We start from the raw sequence: 18,010 nt of genomic DNA on the forward strand, positions 1-18,010 counted from the left end.
AGGGACAGAGGGTGCACAGCTCTGCAGCCACAAGGACCAAAGCAAGCTCAGGGACAGAGGGTGCCCAGCACTGCAGCTGCCAGAACCAGAGCAAGTGGAGGGACAGAGGCTGCACAGCTCTGGGGCCACCAGGACCAGAGCAAACGCAGAGACAGAGGCTGCACAGCTCTGGGGCCACCACCAAGTCGAGTTAGCACAAGGACAGAGGCTATACAACTCTGCAGCCACTAGGACCAGAGCATCTGGTGTTCACCTTGGTATGGGTGGGGGGCCGAATGATTCAGTATTGGTAATACTGCACTCTCCTCACCCCAAGACAGTCAAGGTGACCTACAAGATGTCCATTCCGGCCGGGCGCGGTGGCTCAAGCCTGTAATCCCAGCACTTTGGGAGGCCGAGGCGGGTGGATCACGAGGTCAGGAGATCGAGACTATCCTGGCTAACATGGTGAAACCCGGTCTCTACTAAAAATACAAAAAACTAGCCGGGCGTGGTGGCGGGCGCCTGTAATCTCAGCTACTTGGGAGGCTGAGGCGGGAGAATGGCGTGAACCCGGGAGGCGGAGCTTGCAATGAGCCGAGATCACGCCACTGCACTCCAGCCTGGGAGACACAGCGAGACTCCGTTTCAAAAAAAATAAATAAATAAAATAAAATAAAATAAAATAAAGATGTCCATTCCTCCCTGGTCACCCTAAGCCTCAACCCACCCTAACCCAGGACAGCAAAGGGGATTTATGCATCATTACTGACAAGCTTGGTGTGCCCACCCTCAGCTGCATTTTGTATACACCCTTATTGAGACAGAATTCTCACTCCACACAATTCATCCTTTAAAAGTGTGTGATTCGATGGCTTTTAGGATATTCACAAAATTGTGCAACCATCACCATGATCCATTTTAGAACATTTTCAACCCTCCAAAGAAACCAATGCCCATTAGCAGCCACTCTCCCTGTCTCCCTCCCACACACCCCCTCATAGCCATGAATCTACTTCCCCTCCCCATGGATTTGGCTTTCTGGACATTTCATATAAACAGGAGCAGATGATGTGCACCCTTTTGCGTCTGGCTTCTATCACTGAGCGTGTTTTCGAGGTTCATCCATGTTACAGCATGTTTCCATTCTTCTTTCGTGCCTATGCTGAATCATATTCCATCTCATGGGGGACCACATTTTGTTTCTCCATCCCTTGGTTGATGGTTATTTCAGTTATCACCCCTTTTTTTAAGGTACCGTGAATGGTGCTGACATGAACGTTCAGGTACGAATCTCTTTGTGGACGTGAGTTTCATTTTTCCAGGCCAGCCTTCCTCTTAAGCCTTTTTGCAACACATTTTCTATTCAGTTCACTGGGTGATACGCTTTAGAAGAAGATTGCTTCCATTGTGAAAGTACCTATGGAAAGACAGGACTCCCGCCGAACACAATTCCACCTGGCCAATCCTGCTTCCGACATGTCTATTCCACAAAATAAAACGGACTCGATCCATGGCACGGAGTGCATGATTTTCCTGTGCAAGGGAAACTAACGCAATGATCTAATTGGTCCCAGTAACCTCTCGGAAATGGGAGTTTATGGCCCCTCTCAGAGATGAACAAAAGGACACAAGTCCAGAATACACCGTCCCCTGTCACTCAGAAACAGCTGCAACCTGCGACACTGGCCACAAGGCAAATTTCTGTGAAGCACACTCTATTTTCCCAGTAACACAAAAATATCAAACCTAACACACAAGCCCACAAGGAACAGAGGTAAAAATAAATTAAAGGGCAGTTTGCAGGGAGAGGTGCACAGCCCTGTGGCATTCTGGTCTTGTCAACGCCACCTCTGAAGGTCAGGGGCACAGCACCAGACACCCTGTTTCCACCCTGGGCCATCTCTGTGAGGCGGCTGGCAGGGCAAGGGAGAGCACTGGCCTGGGAGTCCCAGAGATGCACCTGAACCCCCTCAGTTCCCAAGGAGCTGCCTCCCCCGACCCCCCATGGCCCACAGACCCCCACACTCACTGGCTTCCTGCCCTCCTCTTTTCACTCTCTGCAGCCTCCCTTGGGGGATCCTCCCTGACTCCCCCAACCCTCACATGGCACGCGCCTGAGGGCCCTGAACAGTTCCCCTTCTCCCTCCCCACTCTCTTCTGAGGCTGGTTTATGCCCTCCTGCAACTTCCAGCGCTGTCCCTAACCCAGGACCCCCTAAGCACAGGGCCCACCTCCCCATGCTCCTCCCACGGGAGGGTGGGGGGTTCCATGAGTGTCTCTAACAGGACTCGCCACACCCCAGGCGTGCTCCTTTCCAGGGAAGGAAGGCAGGAAAGCAGGAAGGCAGGAAGGCAGGCAGGCAGGACACCTGAGGAAAGAGCACTGGAGGCAGAGGGGACAGCCAGGAGGAGCCCTGCCAGTGAGCTGAGCATGGGGGACTAACAGTGACAGGAATGGGGGGAGGGGGACAGGGCCGACCCTGGACTCTCCCCCAGGCTGTGAGGGGAGGGGGCCGTGAAACTGCTCGGGTCAGGGTATTCGCCCCAGACCAAGAGACCTGGAGTGCCACCCAGGGTGGCTCTTGAAGACTGACCCAGCCACTGACCCCAAGCCAACTCCCCCAGCCACAGAACCCAGGCCCCTGCGTCTAAGCCCCACCCCCCGGGAACTTGCTCTGGCCATTTAGTGAGATTTTATGGGTTTGTTTTGTTGTTTGTTTGTTTTCAAAGTGTGTCATCTAACTTTGAGAGGGAACACTAAGTTTACAGACACACGGAGCAGCAATCCTAACTACGCTTTTTGGTCTTCGAAGCCCTCCTCTGCCTGCTTCCACTCTCTCGCCACCCTGATTTCCACCATGGGTTCCCCATGATCCTCCCAGCTCCCCGGCTGACCTCCTTCCCACCTGCAGCCTCCCAGGCCACAGACCTCTTCCCTCCACCAACCACTCAGCCCTTGACAGCCAGGTAAGGCCAGCGACAGTGCCTCTTCCACCTCCTCAGACCACCCAGCAAACCCTAAGCCCGAGAGATGCCGCAAATACTAGATAAGTGACTACTCGTCATATTCTGCGTGTCTTTTATAATTTTTGGCTAATGGCTTTAAAATGGGTTTGCCTGGTGCAGAGGCTCACACCTGCAATCCTAGCACTTTGGGAAGCTGAAGCGGGAGGATTGTTTGAGCCCAGGAGTTTGAGACTACCCTGGGCAACAAAGTGAGACTCCGTCTTTACAAAAAAAAAAAAATATTTAAATTAGCCAGGTGTGGCAGTGCACACCTGTTGTCCCAGCTACTCGGGGGTCTGAGGCAGAAGGATTGCTTGAGCCTGGGAGGAAGCTGCAGTGAGCTGTGATGGGGACGCTGCACTCCAGCCCGGGTGACAGAGCAAGACCCTGTCTCAAAAAAAAAAAAAAAAAAAAAAAAAAAAAGAAGGTTTTACAGGCAGAATTTATTTTAAAACACCCCCTAAAATCCTGACTCACTGGTGCACACGCCTGTGTAAATACAGCATGGCATGAATACATAGGGTCTGCATTAAGACCCAGCTCCACCAGCGTTTTAGCTGTGTGACCTTGAGTCACACAGCTAAACCTCTCTGGACCTCAGAGTCTTCATTCAGAAAGGAAAATAAGTCAACCCCTAGCCCTGTGCACACTGTATGACCCAGTAACTCCAGCTCTAATTTCTCCCAAGGTACTAAGCCAAATGTGGCCCCAGACACTTACTAGCTCTGGAATGATTCCACATTTGTATAAGAAAAATGAAAAACACAGAGAAGTCTGAAGAGACACATATGAAAAAAAAAAAACAGCCCTGCCTTCTGGTGGATTTTTCTGTCTTCCAGGTTTTCAGCAGCATATATTACTTTGGCAGTTCAAAAAGATAATAAGTATCATTTTTACAAATTAATCACTCTCCAGATGGCTTCTCAAGAACTTGACAAGTAGGTCTTAAATGCATATAGAGGCCGGGCGCGGTGGCTCATGCCTGTAATCCCAGCACTTTGGGATGCCGAGGCTGGTGGATCACTTGAGGTCTGGAGATTGAGACCAGCCTGGCCCACACGGTGAAACCCCGTCTCTACTAAAAATACAAAAATCAGCCGGGCATGGTGGTGTGTGCCTGTAATTCCAGCTACTCTAGAGGCTGAGGCAGGAGAATCGCTGGAACCTGGGAGGCAGAGGTTGCAGTGAGTTGAGATTGCACCACTGCACTCCAGCCTGGGCAACAGAGCAAGACTCCATCTAAAAATAATAATAATGATGATGATAATAATAATAATAATAATAATAAAATGCACATGTAAATTCAAGGGACTCCGGGATTGCCAAAACAATCTGTAAAGATGAACAAAACTGGAGGACCCCACTCCACCGTTTCAAACCTGACTACGAAGCTCCAGTCATCAAAACTGTGGGACTGACATTGAGGTAGACACAGACCCATGAAACAGAAAGAAGCGTCCAAGATAAATCTCACATCACAGTCAACTGATATTAACAAGGATACCAGGACAATTCAGTGGGGAGAAGATAGTCCTGTTTCCTGCCTCAGCCTTCTTCGGAGCATGTAGGCCACGTGATCTCATTTTCACTCATCAGGTCTGTCTTCCCAGCTGGCCTGGCAGCTCCTCCCAGGCGGGGCCTGTGTTTTGTTCAATGTCATATTCCCCGTGGCTAAAGCAGGCACAGACCCACAGAAGGGGCTCAAACCGCAGAACCACCTATGGACTTCCTAGACAGGTCTCCTAGGCATGCAGACATTTGGTTCCAGAGGCTGCCGTGCTCAGAGCTCAGTCTTGTTAGGAAATATACAAGAGACAATGTTGCTGCTATACAGAAAACTGAAAAAAGAAAAAAAAAATCGCATCTGGATCTCGAACCCGGTCCAAGATCAAACCTAAAAATAACAAACAAAAAGATTAAAATCAAATTCCACGCAGCAGGCCACGGCAGTCTGCTCTGGGAAGCAAAAACCGTTCACAGCCCAGTTCCACTGCCACCCCGAGGAGGTACAACTTATTCCTGGATACCACAGCTCATGCTGCCGCTGTACTTCCCAGGCCAACCATCTTAATCCGCTGTGTCACAAAAGACTTTTTAAAGATAGCGCTAGTCATTATTTTTAGGGACGCACTCACTTGCCAACCCCGAATCCTGCGGGCAGATGTCTAGGATGTGCATTAATTGTGCTCGTGCACACCACTCCAACACGCACGTCTTACGAGATTTTGCTTTAACCAGAATTAAAAAAAAAAAAAACTTTTCCTTTAGATCCTTCTGAATTATAATCAGAATCTGCAGCCTGTCTCCCCCAGAGCTATGACAGTTACGTTTTAATTACTTCCAAAAAGAGTCGGACGAGGGCTGATTGCAACAGGCAGGGGGAGACGCGGCCTAGTGGGGCCCAGGGGGCACGGGAGGGCACCTCTGTGTGGCTCCAACAGCACTAATTTCTGCCCAGAGGATGGTTTTCATGCAGCTGATTTTCTTCACAGAGACAAAGGGAGGAAGAAAACAGAACTTAAAGACCAGGAAGGGTCTTGTCCAATCAACCGGGGAATGAGATGTGAAATCTGCTCTTGGGGGGAGACGTACCCCCAGATGAGATGTAGTCAGCCTGCTTTCAACCAGTCTGCTTAAGGAGTTCTGTGTGGTTTTCTCCTGACACCCAACGTGTCATTCCAACAGCAACTCTCTGCTTATCTGATACCAACAGGGTGTCCTACGATTCAATCTGATTCTAACACCAACTACCTGGAGTTGACCCCACAGGCTAAGAGCTCAGTCCCACCAAACGGACTTCATTTCAGACACCAGCTGCAGATGCGGCTACCAGGCTCCTCTTCCCGCTGATTACAAATCAGGGCTCCTCACCTCAGGTTCAGTGATTTGCCAGAATGCACAGAGCTCAGAAAAGCATTTTACTTAGGATTACCAACTTACTATAAAGGTTAGAACTCAGGCACAGCGGGCCCGGCGCGGTGGCTCATGCCTCTAATCCCAGTACTTTGGGAGGCTGAGGCAGGCAGATTGCCTGAGCTCAGGAGTTTGCAACCATCCAGGGCAATACGGTGAAACCCCATCTCTACTAAAACACAAAAAATTAGCCGGGCTTGGTGGCGGGCACCTGTAATCCCAGCTACTTGGGAGGCTGAGGCAGGAGAATCACTTGAACCTGGGAGGCAGAGGTTGCAGTGAGCTGAGATTGCACCACTGCACTGCAGCCTGGCCTGTGTGAGACTCCGTCTCAAAAAAAAAAAAAAAAAAAAAAGAACTCAGGGACAGTGTAATTAATAGGAAACGCTTCATGGAACAGCGTTTTCGGGGAGGGGAGGGGTTTCCATGCCCTCTCCCTGCATGTCCCCCTCCCAGCACCTCCATGGGTGTTCCCCAGCGCTGAAGCTCTCTGAATCCCACTGTTGATGGGTTTTGTGGAGGATTCATTATGTAGGCGACTGATTACATCATTGGCTACTGGCGATTTGATTCATTCTCCAGCCCCTCTCCACCCCTCCCAGAGGCTGGGGGTGGGTAGGACTGACAGCCCCACCCCTCTAATCCTGCGCTTGGTTACTCTGGGGCCGGCCCCCACCCTGAGTCACCTCATTAGCATAAACCCAAGTCTCATTATGAAAAACAAAAGACGTTCCTATCACTCAGGAAATCGCAAAGGTTTTAGGTGCTGTGTGCTAGGAATCTGCATCAGGACCCGGAGGCTAAGGCCAGGTCTAGGTTTCTCCTTATATGGCAACTGTATAGGTTTCCCTTGGCTATTCATTCTGGAAAGCATAAGAATAGCCACCCTCCCCCCCACCCCTGCCTTTTTTTTTTTTTTTTTTGAGACAGAGTCTGGCTCTGTTGCCCAGGCTAGAGTGCAGCAGCACAATCTCGGCTAACTGCAAGCTCCGCCTCCCGGGTTCACATCATTCTCCTGCCTCAGCCTTCCGAGTAGCTGGGACTACAGGCGCCCGCCACCACGCCCGGCTAATTTTTTGTATTCTTAGTAGAGACGGGGTTTCACCATGTTAGCCAGGATGGTCTCGATCTCCTGACCTCGTGATCCGCCCGCCTCAGCCTCCCAAAGTGCTGGGATTACAGGCGTGAGCCACCGTGCCCCGTCGCCCCTCCCGCTTTTAAGAATCACTAAAAATTTAAAGTATCTCATCTATAAACCTCTAGTTGCCTGGGCAGCAGTCACTGTTCACCCATAAGTAATTCAGGTCGCTGCTGGAGGTTAGAGAAAATACACAAGAAGAAACACCAGCAAAGATGACTTTCAGGTAAGTCTTCCAGGCTCCTGCACCCACTTCCAAACTGGCACTGCCCGTCTGTCCATTCACCTCCCTCCCGGGCTGCCCTGTTCACGCTCATGTTCCCAGCACTGCTCTGACAGTGCTAACGGGTGATCAAGTGTATGATCTAACATTATCCTGACAATGACACTTTGAGGTTGTCAGGTTGGTGCTATTAGCCTCCCACTTTAATCTGAGTTGGGATTTGAATCCAGGAAGCTGACCCCAGAGCCGACCTTCACCCCTTAACAGTATAAGACATGAGTATAATCAATGCTCAGAGACAAGTTTTGAGTGACTGGCCTCATTCTCAGTGCCTGGCTTAGTCAGAGCTAAGGATTTTTTTAAACAGGGGCAGAGGGTAGCTCATAATATTTTCTACTGCGACAGTCCCAAGGCAGCAGAGGCCAGACGGGGTATCTACAGGAGAAGACAGGACAGGCAATCAGGACAAGAGGAGAAAAAGTGCAGATGACAGAGAACAGAGAAAGAGAAAACAAGAGGGCCAGCCAGGCGTCCTTGGAAATGTCCCCCGTTTCCAAGAGGGACATTCAAGACTGCAATGTGGCCACAAGCAATGGCCACACCACCATATCCAGTGGGTCAGGATGTCGGCCAGACCTGTCTGTTCCCTGACCTGCTCAGACCTGCATACGGTCCGTGCTTTGCACCAACAACGTCTGCTTCAGGACCGAATGCCTCCGAGGAACCACTGGGAGGTGGCCTCTACTAAGGCCTACTTAGATGTAATCCACTAGCATTAGATCATTACAGTCCACAGCACACAAAGGATGCTCTGGAAAGCAGAGAGAATCACGCAGGTAATGTGGATGGAGGTGTTCTATCTGCACCATCCAGACTGGCCATCTCCTCCCAAGGCGAGCACCTGGGACCACCTACATCAGCATCCAATCCAGAGGTTTACCCCAACCCTCACCTCCTCTTCCCAGAGCCTGCTCCCTGCCATCTCACAGGTTTGGGGTGGAGCAAAAAAACCACAACTGGCTAGCACAGTGGTTCATGTCTGTAATCCCAGCATTTTGGGAGGCCAAGGCAGGCAGTTCACTTGAGGTCAGGAGTTTGAGACCAGCCTGGCCAACATGGTGAAGCCCTCTCTCTACTAAAAATACAAAAAATTAGCTGGGCGTCGTGGTGCATGTGTATAATCCCATCTACTTGGGAGGCTGAGGCAGGAGACTCACTTGAGCCTGGGAGGCAGAGGTTGCAGTAAGCTGAGATCGTGCCACTGCACTCCAGGCTAGGTGATAGAGTAATAGAGTAAGACCCTATCTCAAAACAACAACACAAAACAACAGCAACAACAACAACAAAAAGCAACCACGTCTGTCTTGTCTCTAAGCCGCATGCCATCTTGGGAGATCCTGGAGTGAACCTCATGTTGGTGCTGCTGACACAAACCCCCATCAGTTCTCTCACTGTCCGTCAAGGATGAATTAGCTCTGTGTGCGGCAGGACTCCAGCCCTGGAGATTCAGCAGGCCAGAGAACGGTCACGGTCGCTCACAGCATAAGATTACATTCTAAGGGAGGAGAAAGACCAAAAACAAACTAGTAAGTAGGAAATGACTCCAGGCAGGAGCAAGCCCAGCAAAGGAAAAGTAATTGGGGTTAGGAGGAGAGTGATGGAGTGACGGGGGCAGGAAATACATCTCCAAGGAAGAAGCATTGAGAGAAAACTGAAAGAAGTGGAGAAGACAGCTCCAGACACGGGCCTTTGAAAGTCCAAAGACCAGGTATGTGATAATGAACCTAACGTTGCCCACAGAGAAGTTGGGCCTGTGCCCTCGGCCCCTGGGAGGTGATCTCCTAAGCCCCAGAATGCCTTGCCAGATGAAGTACCTTTGCTTACCTGGGGGCCTCAGGCCAGCCAGAGAGTAACTGTGTGATTCAGGGAGGGGCTTTGGGTTGCACTGCATCGGCGAGCTGCTGGAGGGGCTGGAGACAGATGAGCCATGTGGACAGTCAGCCACACCCATGCAAGGGAGTCCCAGCAGAAACTCTGGACACAGAGGCTCAGACGACTCTCCCGGCTGGCAATACTGCACACGCATTGTCCCACATCACCAGGAGATTAATGCTGCCCATGACCCCACGGTGAAAGGACAATGGAGGCGCCGTGTGGGTGCGTTCAACTCTGCCCTGGGCAACTCTTCCCTTGGCTGATTTTCACCTGTATCCCTTCACCATCAGAAAGCATAACTGTGAGAGTGGGTGTGACAGCTTTAAGTGAGTTCTGGGAGTCCCTCTAGCAAATGATCAAACCTCAGGGCAGTGCTGGAGATCCTGAACTTGCCACTGGTGTCAGAAGTGAGGGTGGGCTTATGGGATGTCCCCTTTCACCTGATGACCAGTGGGCACTGGCTCAGTGTGTCCCCAGAGCAGCAAGCTGGTCAGGGTGGCCGGGGCAGTGAAGGAGGAGGGGAGGCGGCGAATGACACAGGAAGGGTCTGGGCAGAGCATGTATGTGGGTGCTCCGCTCAGCAGCAGCCCAAAGACGGGCCACAGTGCTAGCCTCTGGCTCAGGCAGCGGCTGGCAGGCTGACTCTCCCCTGCTCACCCCTACCTGCACAAGCATGCTGCTCTGGCCTCGTGCAGTGAGGACCTGACTCCCCAAACCAGAAGAAAGGAGGTGCTGAGAGCCCATGAACATGAGCAAATCCAGACTCAGGGAAAAATCCCGGCCGCACAGAGAGCCCCCTGCATGCCCGAGAAATGAGAATCAACCAAGTGCAGCCCAGGTTCAGCACAGCCAGCTCACCTGCTGCCACCCACACGCTTCTCTGTTTAAAAGGCGTGTGGTTCAGGGAGAACTAATATTTAATGTACATCCCCTCTGTGCCACCACTACAGTAACTAACATGCCACTGACAGCCAAACCGATGCTGCTCTCCTGGTTGCTGTGTCCATGCTTATTCTGGAAAACATTGATCAGGAGTGGAAAACGTCTGCCAGCCTGCTTTGGGACGCAACCTGCAGTCTGAGAGCAGGTGGAGCCTTCCAGAAACATGTGCTTCAAGCTGGTGGGATGGTCACAGTAACAGGTTTCTCAGTGTCTGGCAACTGGCCCTTCTAGGAAATGGCCAAGGATGTTGCTGCTGCAGGCACCAAAACCCACCCTGCCTGGCGCTAGTGGCCAGGGTCCGCCAGCTGCAGCTGGAGGCAACAGCCTGGAGAAGGGGATGGTGTTAGTTACCTGTGGCTGCTGTAACAAATTAACACAAACCCAGGAGCTTCCAACAGCTCAGTGGATTCTCTTGCAGTCCTAGAGGTCAAAGTCCAAAATCTGTTCCACTGGGTTAAAATCCAGGTGTCAGCAGGGCTGGTGCCTTCTGGAGGCTCCAGGGTTCCTTCTGGGTTCTCCAGTGCAGAATCCATTTCTTTGTCTTTTCCACTTCTAGAGGCAGAGGTCACCTGCATCCATTAGCGTGTGGCCCCTTTTTCCAACTTCAGAGCCAAAAGCTACCACCTTGCCTCCAGGGTCAAGCTGCCACGTTCATGTGCAGGCAAAGCTCCCCATGTCCCTCTTATACAGACACTAGTGAACACATTGGGCCCACCTGGATCATCCAGGATGACCTCCCCATTGCAAGGTCGTTACCTACACCTGTCATGTCCCTTTGCCATGTAAGATGATAGTCAATGGCTCCAGGGATTATCACATGGTCATCTTTGGGGACCATGATTCTGGCCCAGGTTCCCTGCGAAACAGAACCAGGACAAAGCTCACCGCTGATGTATTTTCTTTGGCAGGGGTTTGGGGGTGAGGGGAGGGCATCCCAGGCTAGCAACAGGGAGGGGAAGGGAGGTGAGGCAGGTGCATGAGCTGGTTATGGCTTCAGAAGAAAACCCAGTTGATGCTCAGCCACGCGGCCCATCTCCATGAGCCATGGTCTCAGAAGCGAACATCGGGGAAGTCGGGGAGAGGCATTTATTCCTTGGCTCCTTCCTGTCGTTAGTCCTACTTTGCCCCAAAGGATGTTAATTCGCTTCCCCAGTCAGTCCACCCCCTGCTCCTCAATGTGGCCTTCTTCTCAATCTAGAACCTGGAAGAGGCGGAGCAGCCGGAGCTTCCACGGGTCCCTTCAGTTTGGCCCTGGCTGCCACAGACATTGTGGTCCCTCCACGGTGGGCTGGCACTCAGCAGCCCAGCCCTTGCCCCACCAAGGCCAAAACAGCCTGGGGGTCTTTGGTGGCAAAGCAGCAAAGGCAGGGGTGGGTGGCGCTGCAGATATCTGGGAGGAACATAAATGAAATCCTGCATAGCAGGGAAATCACTTATCCATCCCCCAGCCCCAGGGCCCAGGGCCCAGCACAGGACCCTGCACTCAACCCGGCTCAGTGAACACAGCACCAAACGGACAGAGTGACTCAAGCCCAGACACATCACCGACCCCAGCACCTGGGAGTGGGGAGTTACTTAAACCTCTCTCTCTTTTTTTTTTTTTTTGAGACAGGGTCTTGCTCTGTCACCCAGGCTAGAGTGCAGTGGCTATTCACAGGCATAATCACAGCTCACTGCAGCCTTGACCTCCTGGGCTCAAGCAATCCTCCCACTTCAGCCTCCTGAATAGTGAGGATCACAGGCGCCTCCCACCACACCCAGTTAATTTTTGTATATATATATATATTTTCTGTCTGTAGAGAGACAGGGTTTCGCCATGTTGCCCGGGCCGGTCTTGAACACCTGGGCTCAAGCGATCCCCCAACCTTGGCCTCCCAAGGTGCTGGGATTTCAGGCATGAGCCATGGCACCCAGCCTGTTCACTTCTCTCTGAGTCTCCACATGGAAGCAAGAATGACACAGCTCCCAGGGAGTTGTTTCAAGAAGATAATCCCGTGAATGGAGTTTGTGAACTCTCAAGCATTGCTCAAAAATCAAAGAAAAAAATCTTTAGAAAGGTGTATGGGATGGTTCATCATCTGTGTCAACTTGCCTGGGCTCTGGGGTGCCCAGACAGCCAGTGAAACATTGTTTCTGGGTGTGTCTGGAAGGGAGTTTCCAGAGGAGATGAGCATTTGAATTGGTGGATGGAGTAAAGCAGACAGCCCTCCCCAAGGCGGGTGGGCCTCCTCCAATCCCATAGAACAAAAAGGTGGAGGAAGGTGGGATTCACCTCTCTCTGCAGGGGGCTGCTAGTGCCAGCACCTGGATCTTCTCCCACCCTGCTCCTGCTAATCAGGGCTGCAGACGCAGGCTGGCATCTCTACCACCGGCCCTCCAGCTTTCTAGCTTGCAGACGGCAGGTTGTGGGACTTCTCGGCCTCCATAGTCAAGTGAGCCAATATCATAATAAACCTCTCTCTAGATACTGACACAATGGGGTCTGTTTCTCTGGAGAAGATTGACAATTCTCATGCATCCCTTGCTTAAATATCCCCCGAGAACAACATTTTGGTGGCTAAAAGACAGTGACTTTCCTCGTCGACATTCTTCTGTTCAAAATAACAAAGTGGGTATTCAGAGGGAAAAAATAAAACAAATTAAGTAATTTATTAAGAGTCAACATCTTTGGGTGGACCCTAAAACTGACATTTGGAATGGTTTATTTTCAGTTTTTTGTTTTGTTTTGTTTTGTGTGAGACGGAGTTTTGCTCTTGGTGCCCAGGCTGGAGGGCAGTGGCAAGATGTCAGCTCGCTGCAACCTCTGCCTCTCAGGTTCAAGCCATTCTCCTGCCTCAGCCCCCAAAGTAGCTGGGATTACAGGTGCCCGCCACCAAGCCCGGCACATTTTTTGTATTTTTAGTAGACACAGGGTTTCACCATGTTGACCAGGCTGGTCTCGAACTTCTCACCTCAGGTGATCCACCCACCTTGGCCTCCCAAAGTGCTGAGATTACAGGCACGAGCCACCGTGCCCGGCCTCAATGTAAATTTTAAAAGAATATAACTTGCAAGCCATTTTACTTATTCTGAATGAGCCCTCATGAAAACACAGCTGTACAGCCCAGTGTCAGGTCCATTGTGGTGGTGAAGGTGGAGAAGCTTTTTAAAAAGCACTTTTAATAGAAAAATGTCTGTTTCTGGCAGACACTGTCATCATCTGCATTTTCAAGAATCCCGGGGTGCCCAAGCTGGCCGTGAGCTGTGGAAGTCAAGTGTCTGTGTCTGCCACAGCCGTCTGCCCAAGAGCCCACCCTGGGTTCACCAGGGTCAGGCGGAGCCCACAGCCTCTCCTCTTCAGGAGATTCCCTCTCAAGCCCTACTGTGGTTTAGATCAGAGCAACCAAAACTGCAATCTGTACTTGGACCCACACAAGCACTGCCTCACGGCGAGCAGGAGCCACGCTGGAGAAGGACAGCCGCTGCCCCAGAAGACCGGCGCCACGGGCCCCTTCCCTCACTGTTCCCTGACCTCTGGGAGCGGGGCAGCCGGGTTCCCCGCCCAGCTGGGATCCACGCCTCCAGACGTGGTGGAAACTGACTGTCCACTCAGCGCAGGCATCGACATCAGATGGCTCCTCAGCAGGAGTGGCCAGAGGGGTCACCCTCCTGCTTTTCAGGGTTAAATCTGAATCTAGACTCCACCAGGCTCCAGACAGAGCTCCAACTCCATCTGTAAGGTACTACACTAGCTCACGCCAGCACTCACTCCTAATCCTAAAATCCCCTCCTGCCGGGCTCTGTCCAGCCAAGAGTTCACAAGCCTGGTTGTTAAAGCCCCAGCCCAGCAGGGCACATGGGAGGCACTCGGCACTGTGGGCTGGATCCCCCCTGCCATCCTCTTCTGCCAACACGTCTGCCCACCTTCTCACGCAGCACCAACATCCCTTTCAGGAGCCCCGGGTTTAGCTCCCTTTGTCCATGAGAGCCCTGAACCCCAAAGCCAAGGCCTCGCCCTAAGAGGAAGATTCCAACCAAGACGGAGCTCCGTACCTTGACCAGTTCCTTGAACTTGGGGTCTTCCTTGGACGTGGGGTCGATCATCGTGCGCTCCTCGTTCTCCTCTGCCAGGGACAAAAGGAAGTCACGGTCAGCGATTGTGGGGGTAGCAGGGACATGGGGAGCCGGGGAGGCCGACTCATCTCTGACAAATGGAGAAGCAGAGAACCCAGCACTAGGGGAGGGTGACTGTGAGGAACCGCCTTCTGGAAGGTGGATGGGGCCTCCTCCCGCCTTCCCCTCTTCCGGAAGGGGATGAAGTCAAACTCCATCGTTCTGCCTGACCTCGCCCCTCCCAGACTCCGCCAGCAGCTGGTCCAAACCATTTCCATGTTTCAGGAGAAATAAGGAGAGAGCGGCATTTACAGGGCATGAGATGCATCCCCTGGCCGGGATCCGTTATGTGGGAAAGCTCCAGGCACCAGGTAGTTCCCTGTGGCCACTATTTATAAATACATAGGAAGAGTTGGGATGGTTATAATGAGATGGAAAATGTTTGGTACATTCAGTGGAAAAGAATCAATATGCAATGTTGTATGAAAATAACATGCAGAAAAAATATTGAGAAATAAATAGCAAAAAAAAAAAAAAGGGGTGGTGGATGAGGTTTAACAGCGAAATGTGCTCATCCTCATCCTCTTTCTATTTCTCTACCTGTTTGCTTTCCCTCCATGTTTTAGCCTGGATCCCACAGACACCAGGCAGCCAGCCCAGCCCGTCATGGAGGACAGTGCCGTGGAGATGGTGCAGAGGCGGGACTGTGGAGGAGGCACCCACAGAAGCCAGGCGTGCTCCATAGCAGAAATGCCCAGCACCACACAGAAGCCAGCGGGCGCCGAGCACCTCTGAACACACGCAGGGAAGGGCGAGGGGGTCTCAGGCTGCCCATGCTGTCCAGCTCCGGGACCTGCACAGAGCATGGGGCGGGTGAGGCCCAGGTTCCACTCACCGGGAGGCTCTACACCACGCCTCTCTCTTAAAGAGGAAAAAAGGCACAAGAGAGGCTTCAGGCAGAAGCCAGGTACCCCCCAGGACATACAAGTGGAGACGGCCAGGACACAGTAGAGACCAGGGTCCCAGAGCCCAGACAGGCTCCCATGGGCTGGGAACACTGACCGTGTCAGTCAGAATGAAAACAGCTTTGAAGCTGGGCATAGTGGCTCACGCCTGTAATCCCAGCACTTTGGGAGGCTGAGGAGGGAGGATTGCTTGAGCCCAGGAGTTCCAGACCAACCTGGGCTACATAGTGAAATCCCTGTCTCTATTTTTAAAAATAAATAAAAAATAAAATAAAATAAAATACAAAAGAAGGAAAGAAAATGGCTTTGAGTGAAACTCTGCCACTGATACAGATGTGATGCAGCTTCCCGGCAGCAGAATGTAAACTGACCACGTGGAGAAACTAAGTCATACAGATCTGATGCCTGAGAAGGACACTCCAGGTAACGTGCAGGGAGCACTTGGGAGTCCTGACGATGTTTCTGCAAAGGCCTCCACAGCCTCCCACTCCTGCTGGGATCAAGGCCAGCGTCCTCCATGCGGCCTCCAGGGCCCCTCTCCAGCCTCATTTCCTGCCCTCCTGGTGCAATCTGCTCCAGCCCATCTGGCCTTCCTCCTTGAAGCCTCACTGCTGCCTGCCCTGAGCCGTGGCACCTGCTCCCGCTGTCCGACACTCTCTCCCTGGCCCATTTCCTTCACCCTTCAGATCTCAGCTCCCCAGCTCAGATCCTTGTGCCCAAACGCCAAATCTTCCAAGCTCTCCTGTCCCAAAGGACTTGGTGTGCCTGTGTGACCCATGTCTGAGACCCACTCTGGACCACCTATCTCAGGTGGGCAAGGAGGAGGACCAGGCCGTGCATCCACACGTGTATGGGAGGGGGTGCAGGACGGAGAGCGAGCAGGTCACTACCCAATCCCAGCCTTCGGAGAGGCCATTTCTGGGAACAGCCCCTTCAACCCACAGTAAAAATCTAAGCATTGCCCTATCTAGCATGTCCTCACACCTAGCTCTCGCTGAACTGAGAAGCAAGATTTGGGCCCGCCCAGCTCATGTGGCCCCCACCAAGGGAACTCGCAGCTCCCTCCTGAAGGCTCTGAGCCCACGTCTGACCCCCCGACATCCCCTGGACTGGGCAGTGTGCCGTGCCTGCTCGGATGTCCCAGGACTGCAGGCTCCTTGAGGGGTCCTGCCCCAGTCAGCGGGACCACTGAGAGGAACGGGGCGTCTGACCCAGAGACTGTGAAAGTGGAGGACAGAGACGCTGTTTCGAGTCTTAGTGTCACCAAACACTTTCTCAGAGGCATCTCTGGTCTTTAACTGTCCCCGTGGGGTAGCTTTCATTCCTGAACCCACCTAGAGGGGGACAGTGGGCCTGAGAGGGTGGGCGGCAGGCCCCAGGCAGGCCGCTGTGTGTGGCGGTGTGTCTGTCTGCGGATTCCGCCGGAATCTCCCGGCCACCTGGTGATGGTGATGGTAGGCTGGGCTCAGAGGCTCTGCACAGACCAGGGAGCAGCTGCGTCTCACAGGGCAGGGGTCTGACTCAGAGCAGGCGTTTGCCCTAGATGAGGAACCTCTGTGTCTAGAGGCTCCGGAGCTCACCATCAGCCCCTGCCGCCTGTCAGCATTCATGACTGGCTCACCTTGGCCTGGGACCCCAGACATGAAGCCCCTGCGGGCCACTGAATACCATGGCCCTCGGTCCGCTAGGGGCTGCTCATGCGGCCTAAAGAGGAGCAATTCCCAGACCTCAGCGGGCCCCGGACTCACGGGGGCATGTTTAACACAGAGGGGCCTGGACCCACATACTCTCCTTTGGTAGGTCTTGGGGTGGCGAGGAACCCTCATTGCCGAGTGCCCTGGGACTTTCTGACATCCTGCATTGAGAAACGGGACTCCAGGGACTCTGGGAGAGAAGAAAAAGGCTGTGAGAGGCTCTTTGTTTTTCCTAAAAGGAAGCTGAGAGCAGACCCCAGGAACCGTGCCATCTCTGAGCTGTGTGACTTTGGTGGTCTCTAAAGTGTGCCATGATCCTCTCGGTGGCTCCGAGACTGAGGCAGGACCCCTCGAGGAACCCACAGTCCTGGGACACCACAGTGGGTACGGCAAGTGCTGCCCAGCCCAGGGGGTGCCGGGGGATCAGACGTGGGCTCAGAATCTTCAGCAGGTCCGGGTCCACACCTGGATCGGGCTTCTCTCCACGTCAGTCAGAGGAGAAGCAGCGCCCAGAGGCCGGGGCGGGGGTGGTATCTCTGTGCCAGTGTTTTGTGGCAACCGAGCCCCCACCCTCCCCACCTTGTGCATCACAGCAGAGCATCCATCAGCTGCAATAAAATGTGCCCAAGGACGGAGACCTGTCCTGCTCACCTCTGATGAGGGCCACCATCTTCACTGAGAGGGTCTAGAGCAGGGGGAGCAGCCCAGCTCTGGGGCAAAACGCCCGGGTTTCAAAACTTTGGCACTTACTAGTGATCTCTGTGATCGTAGATCTGTGCCTCAGTTTCCCCATCTGTACAATGGGGATAATGATATAACCCACCTCACAGGGTCCCTGAAGGGACTCAGGAGCAGAAGCATTCACAGTGGACCCCCAATATTCGCTACAATGATGACTTCTATGAGCCCAAAGGATATAAAATACACAAAGAGGACTTCAGAAAGAGTCAGGTGCTGTGCAAATATTCAGTGAGTAAGTTCAGTTATTATTATTTTTTGAGACAGGGTCTAACTCTGTTGCCCAGGCTAGAGTGCAGTGATATGATCTTGGCTCACTGTAGCCTCAACCTCTTCAGACTCAGGCAATCCTCCACCTTAGCCTCCTGAGTAGTTGGGACTAT

General features: G+C 52.6%; 2 protein-coding genes across 3 annotated transcripts in view; one reads left to right on the top strand and one right to left on the bottom strand.

Moving 5' to 3' along the window:
- The window catches only part of SULT4A1 (sulfotransferase family 4A member 1), a 996,812-nt gene that overhangs the window by 707,382 nt on the left and 271,420 nt on the right, over positions 1 to 18,010 (top strand). The gene's annotated exons all lie outside the window — the stretch shown is intronic.
- PARVB (parvin beta) overlaps positions 1 to 18,010 on the bottom strand; it is a 695,786-nt gene that overhangs the window by 49,580 nt on the left and 628,196 nt on the right. For both annotated transcript variants that reach the window (XM_050805942.1, XM_050805943.1), the window contains one exon: positions 14,171 to 14,241. In XM_050805942.1, the coding sequence (XP_050661899.1) occupies positions 14,171 to 14,241 (71 nt within the window). The remainder of the gene's footprint in view (positions 1 to 14,170; positions 14,242 to 18,010) is intronic.

The sequence above is a fragment of the Macaca thibetana genome, chromosome 10 (genome assembly GCF_024542745.1).
Source record: "Macaca thibetana thibetana isolate TM-01 chromosome 10, ASM2454274v1, whole genome shotgun sequence".
NCBI lineage: Eukaryota > Metazoa > Chordata > Mammalia > Primates > Cercopithecidae > Macaca > Macaca thibetana.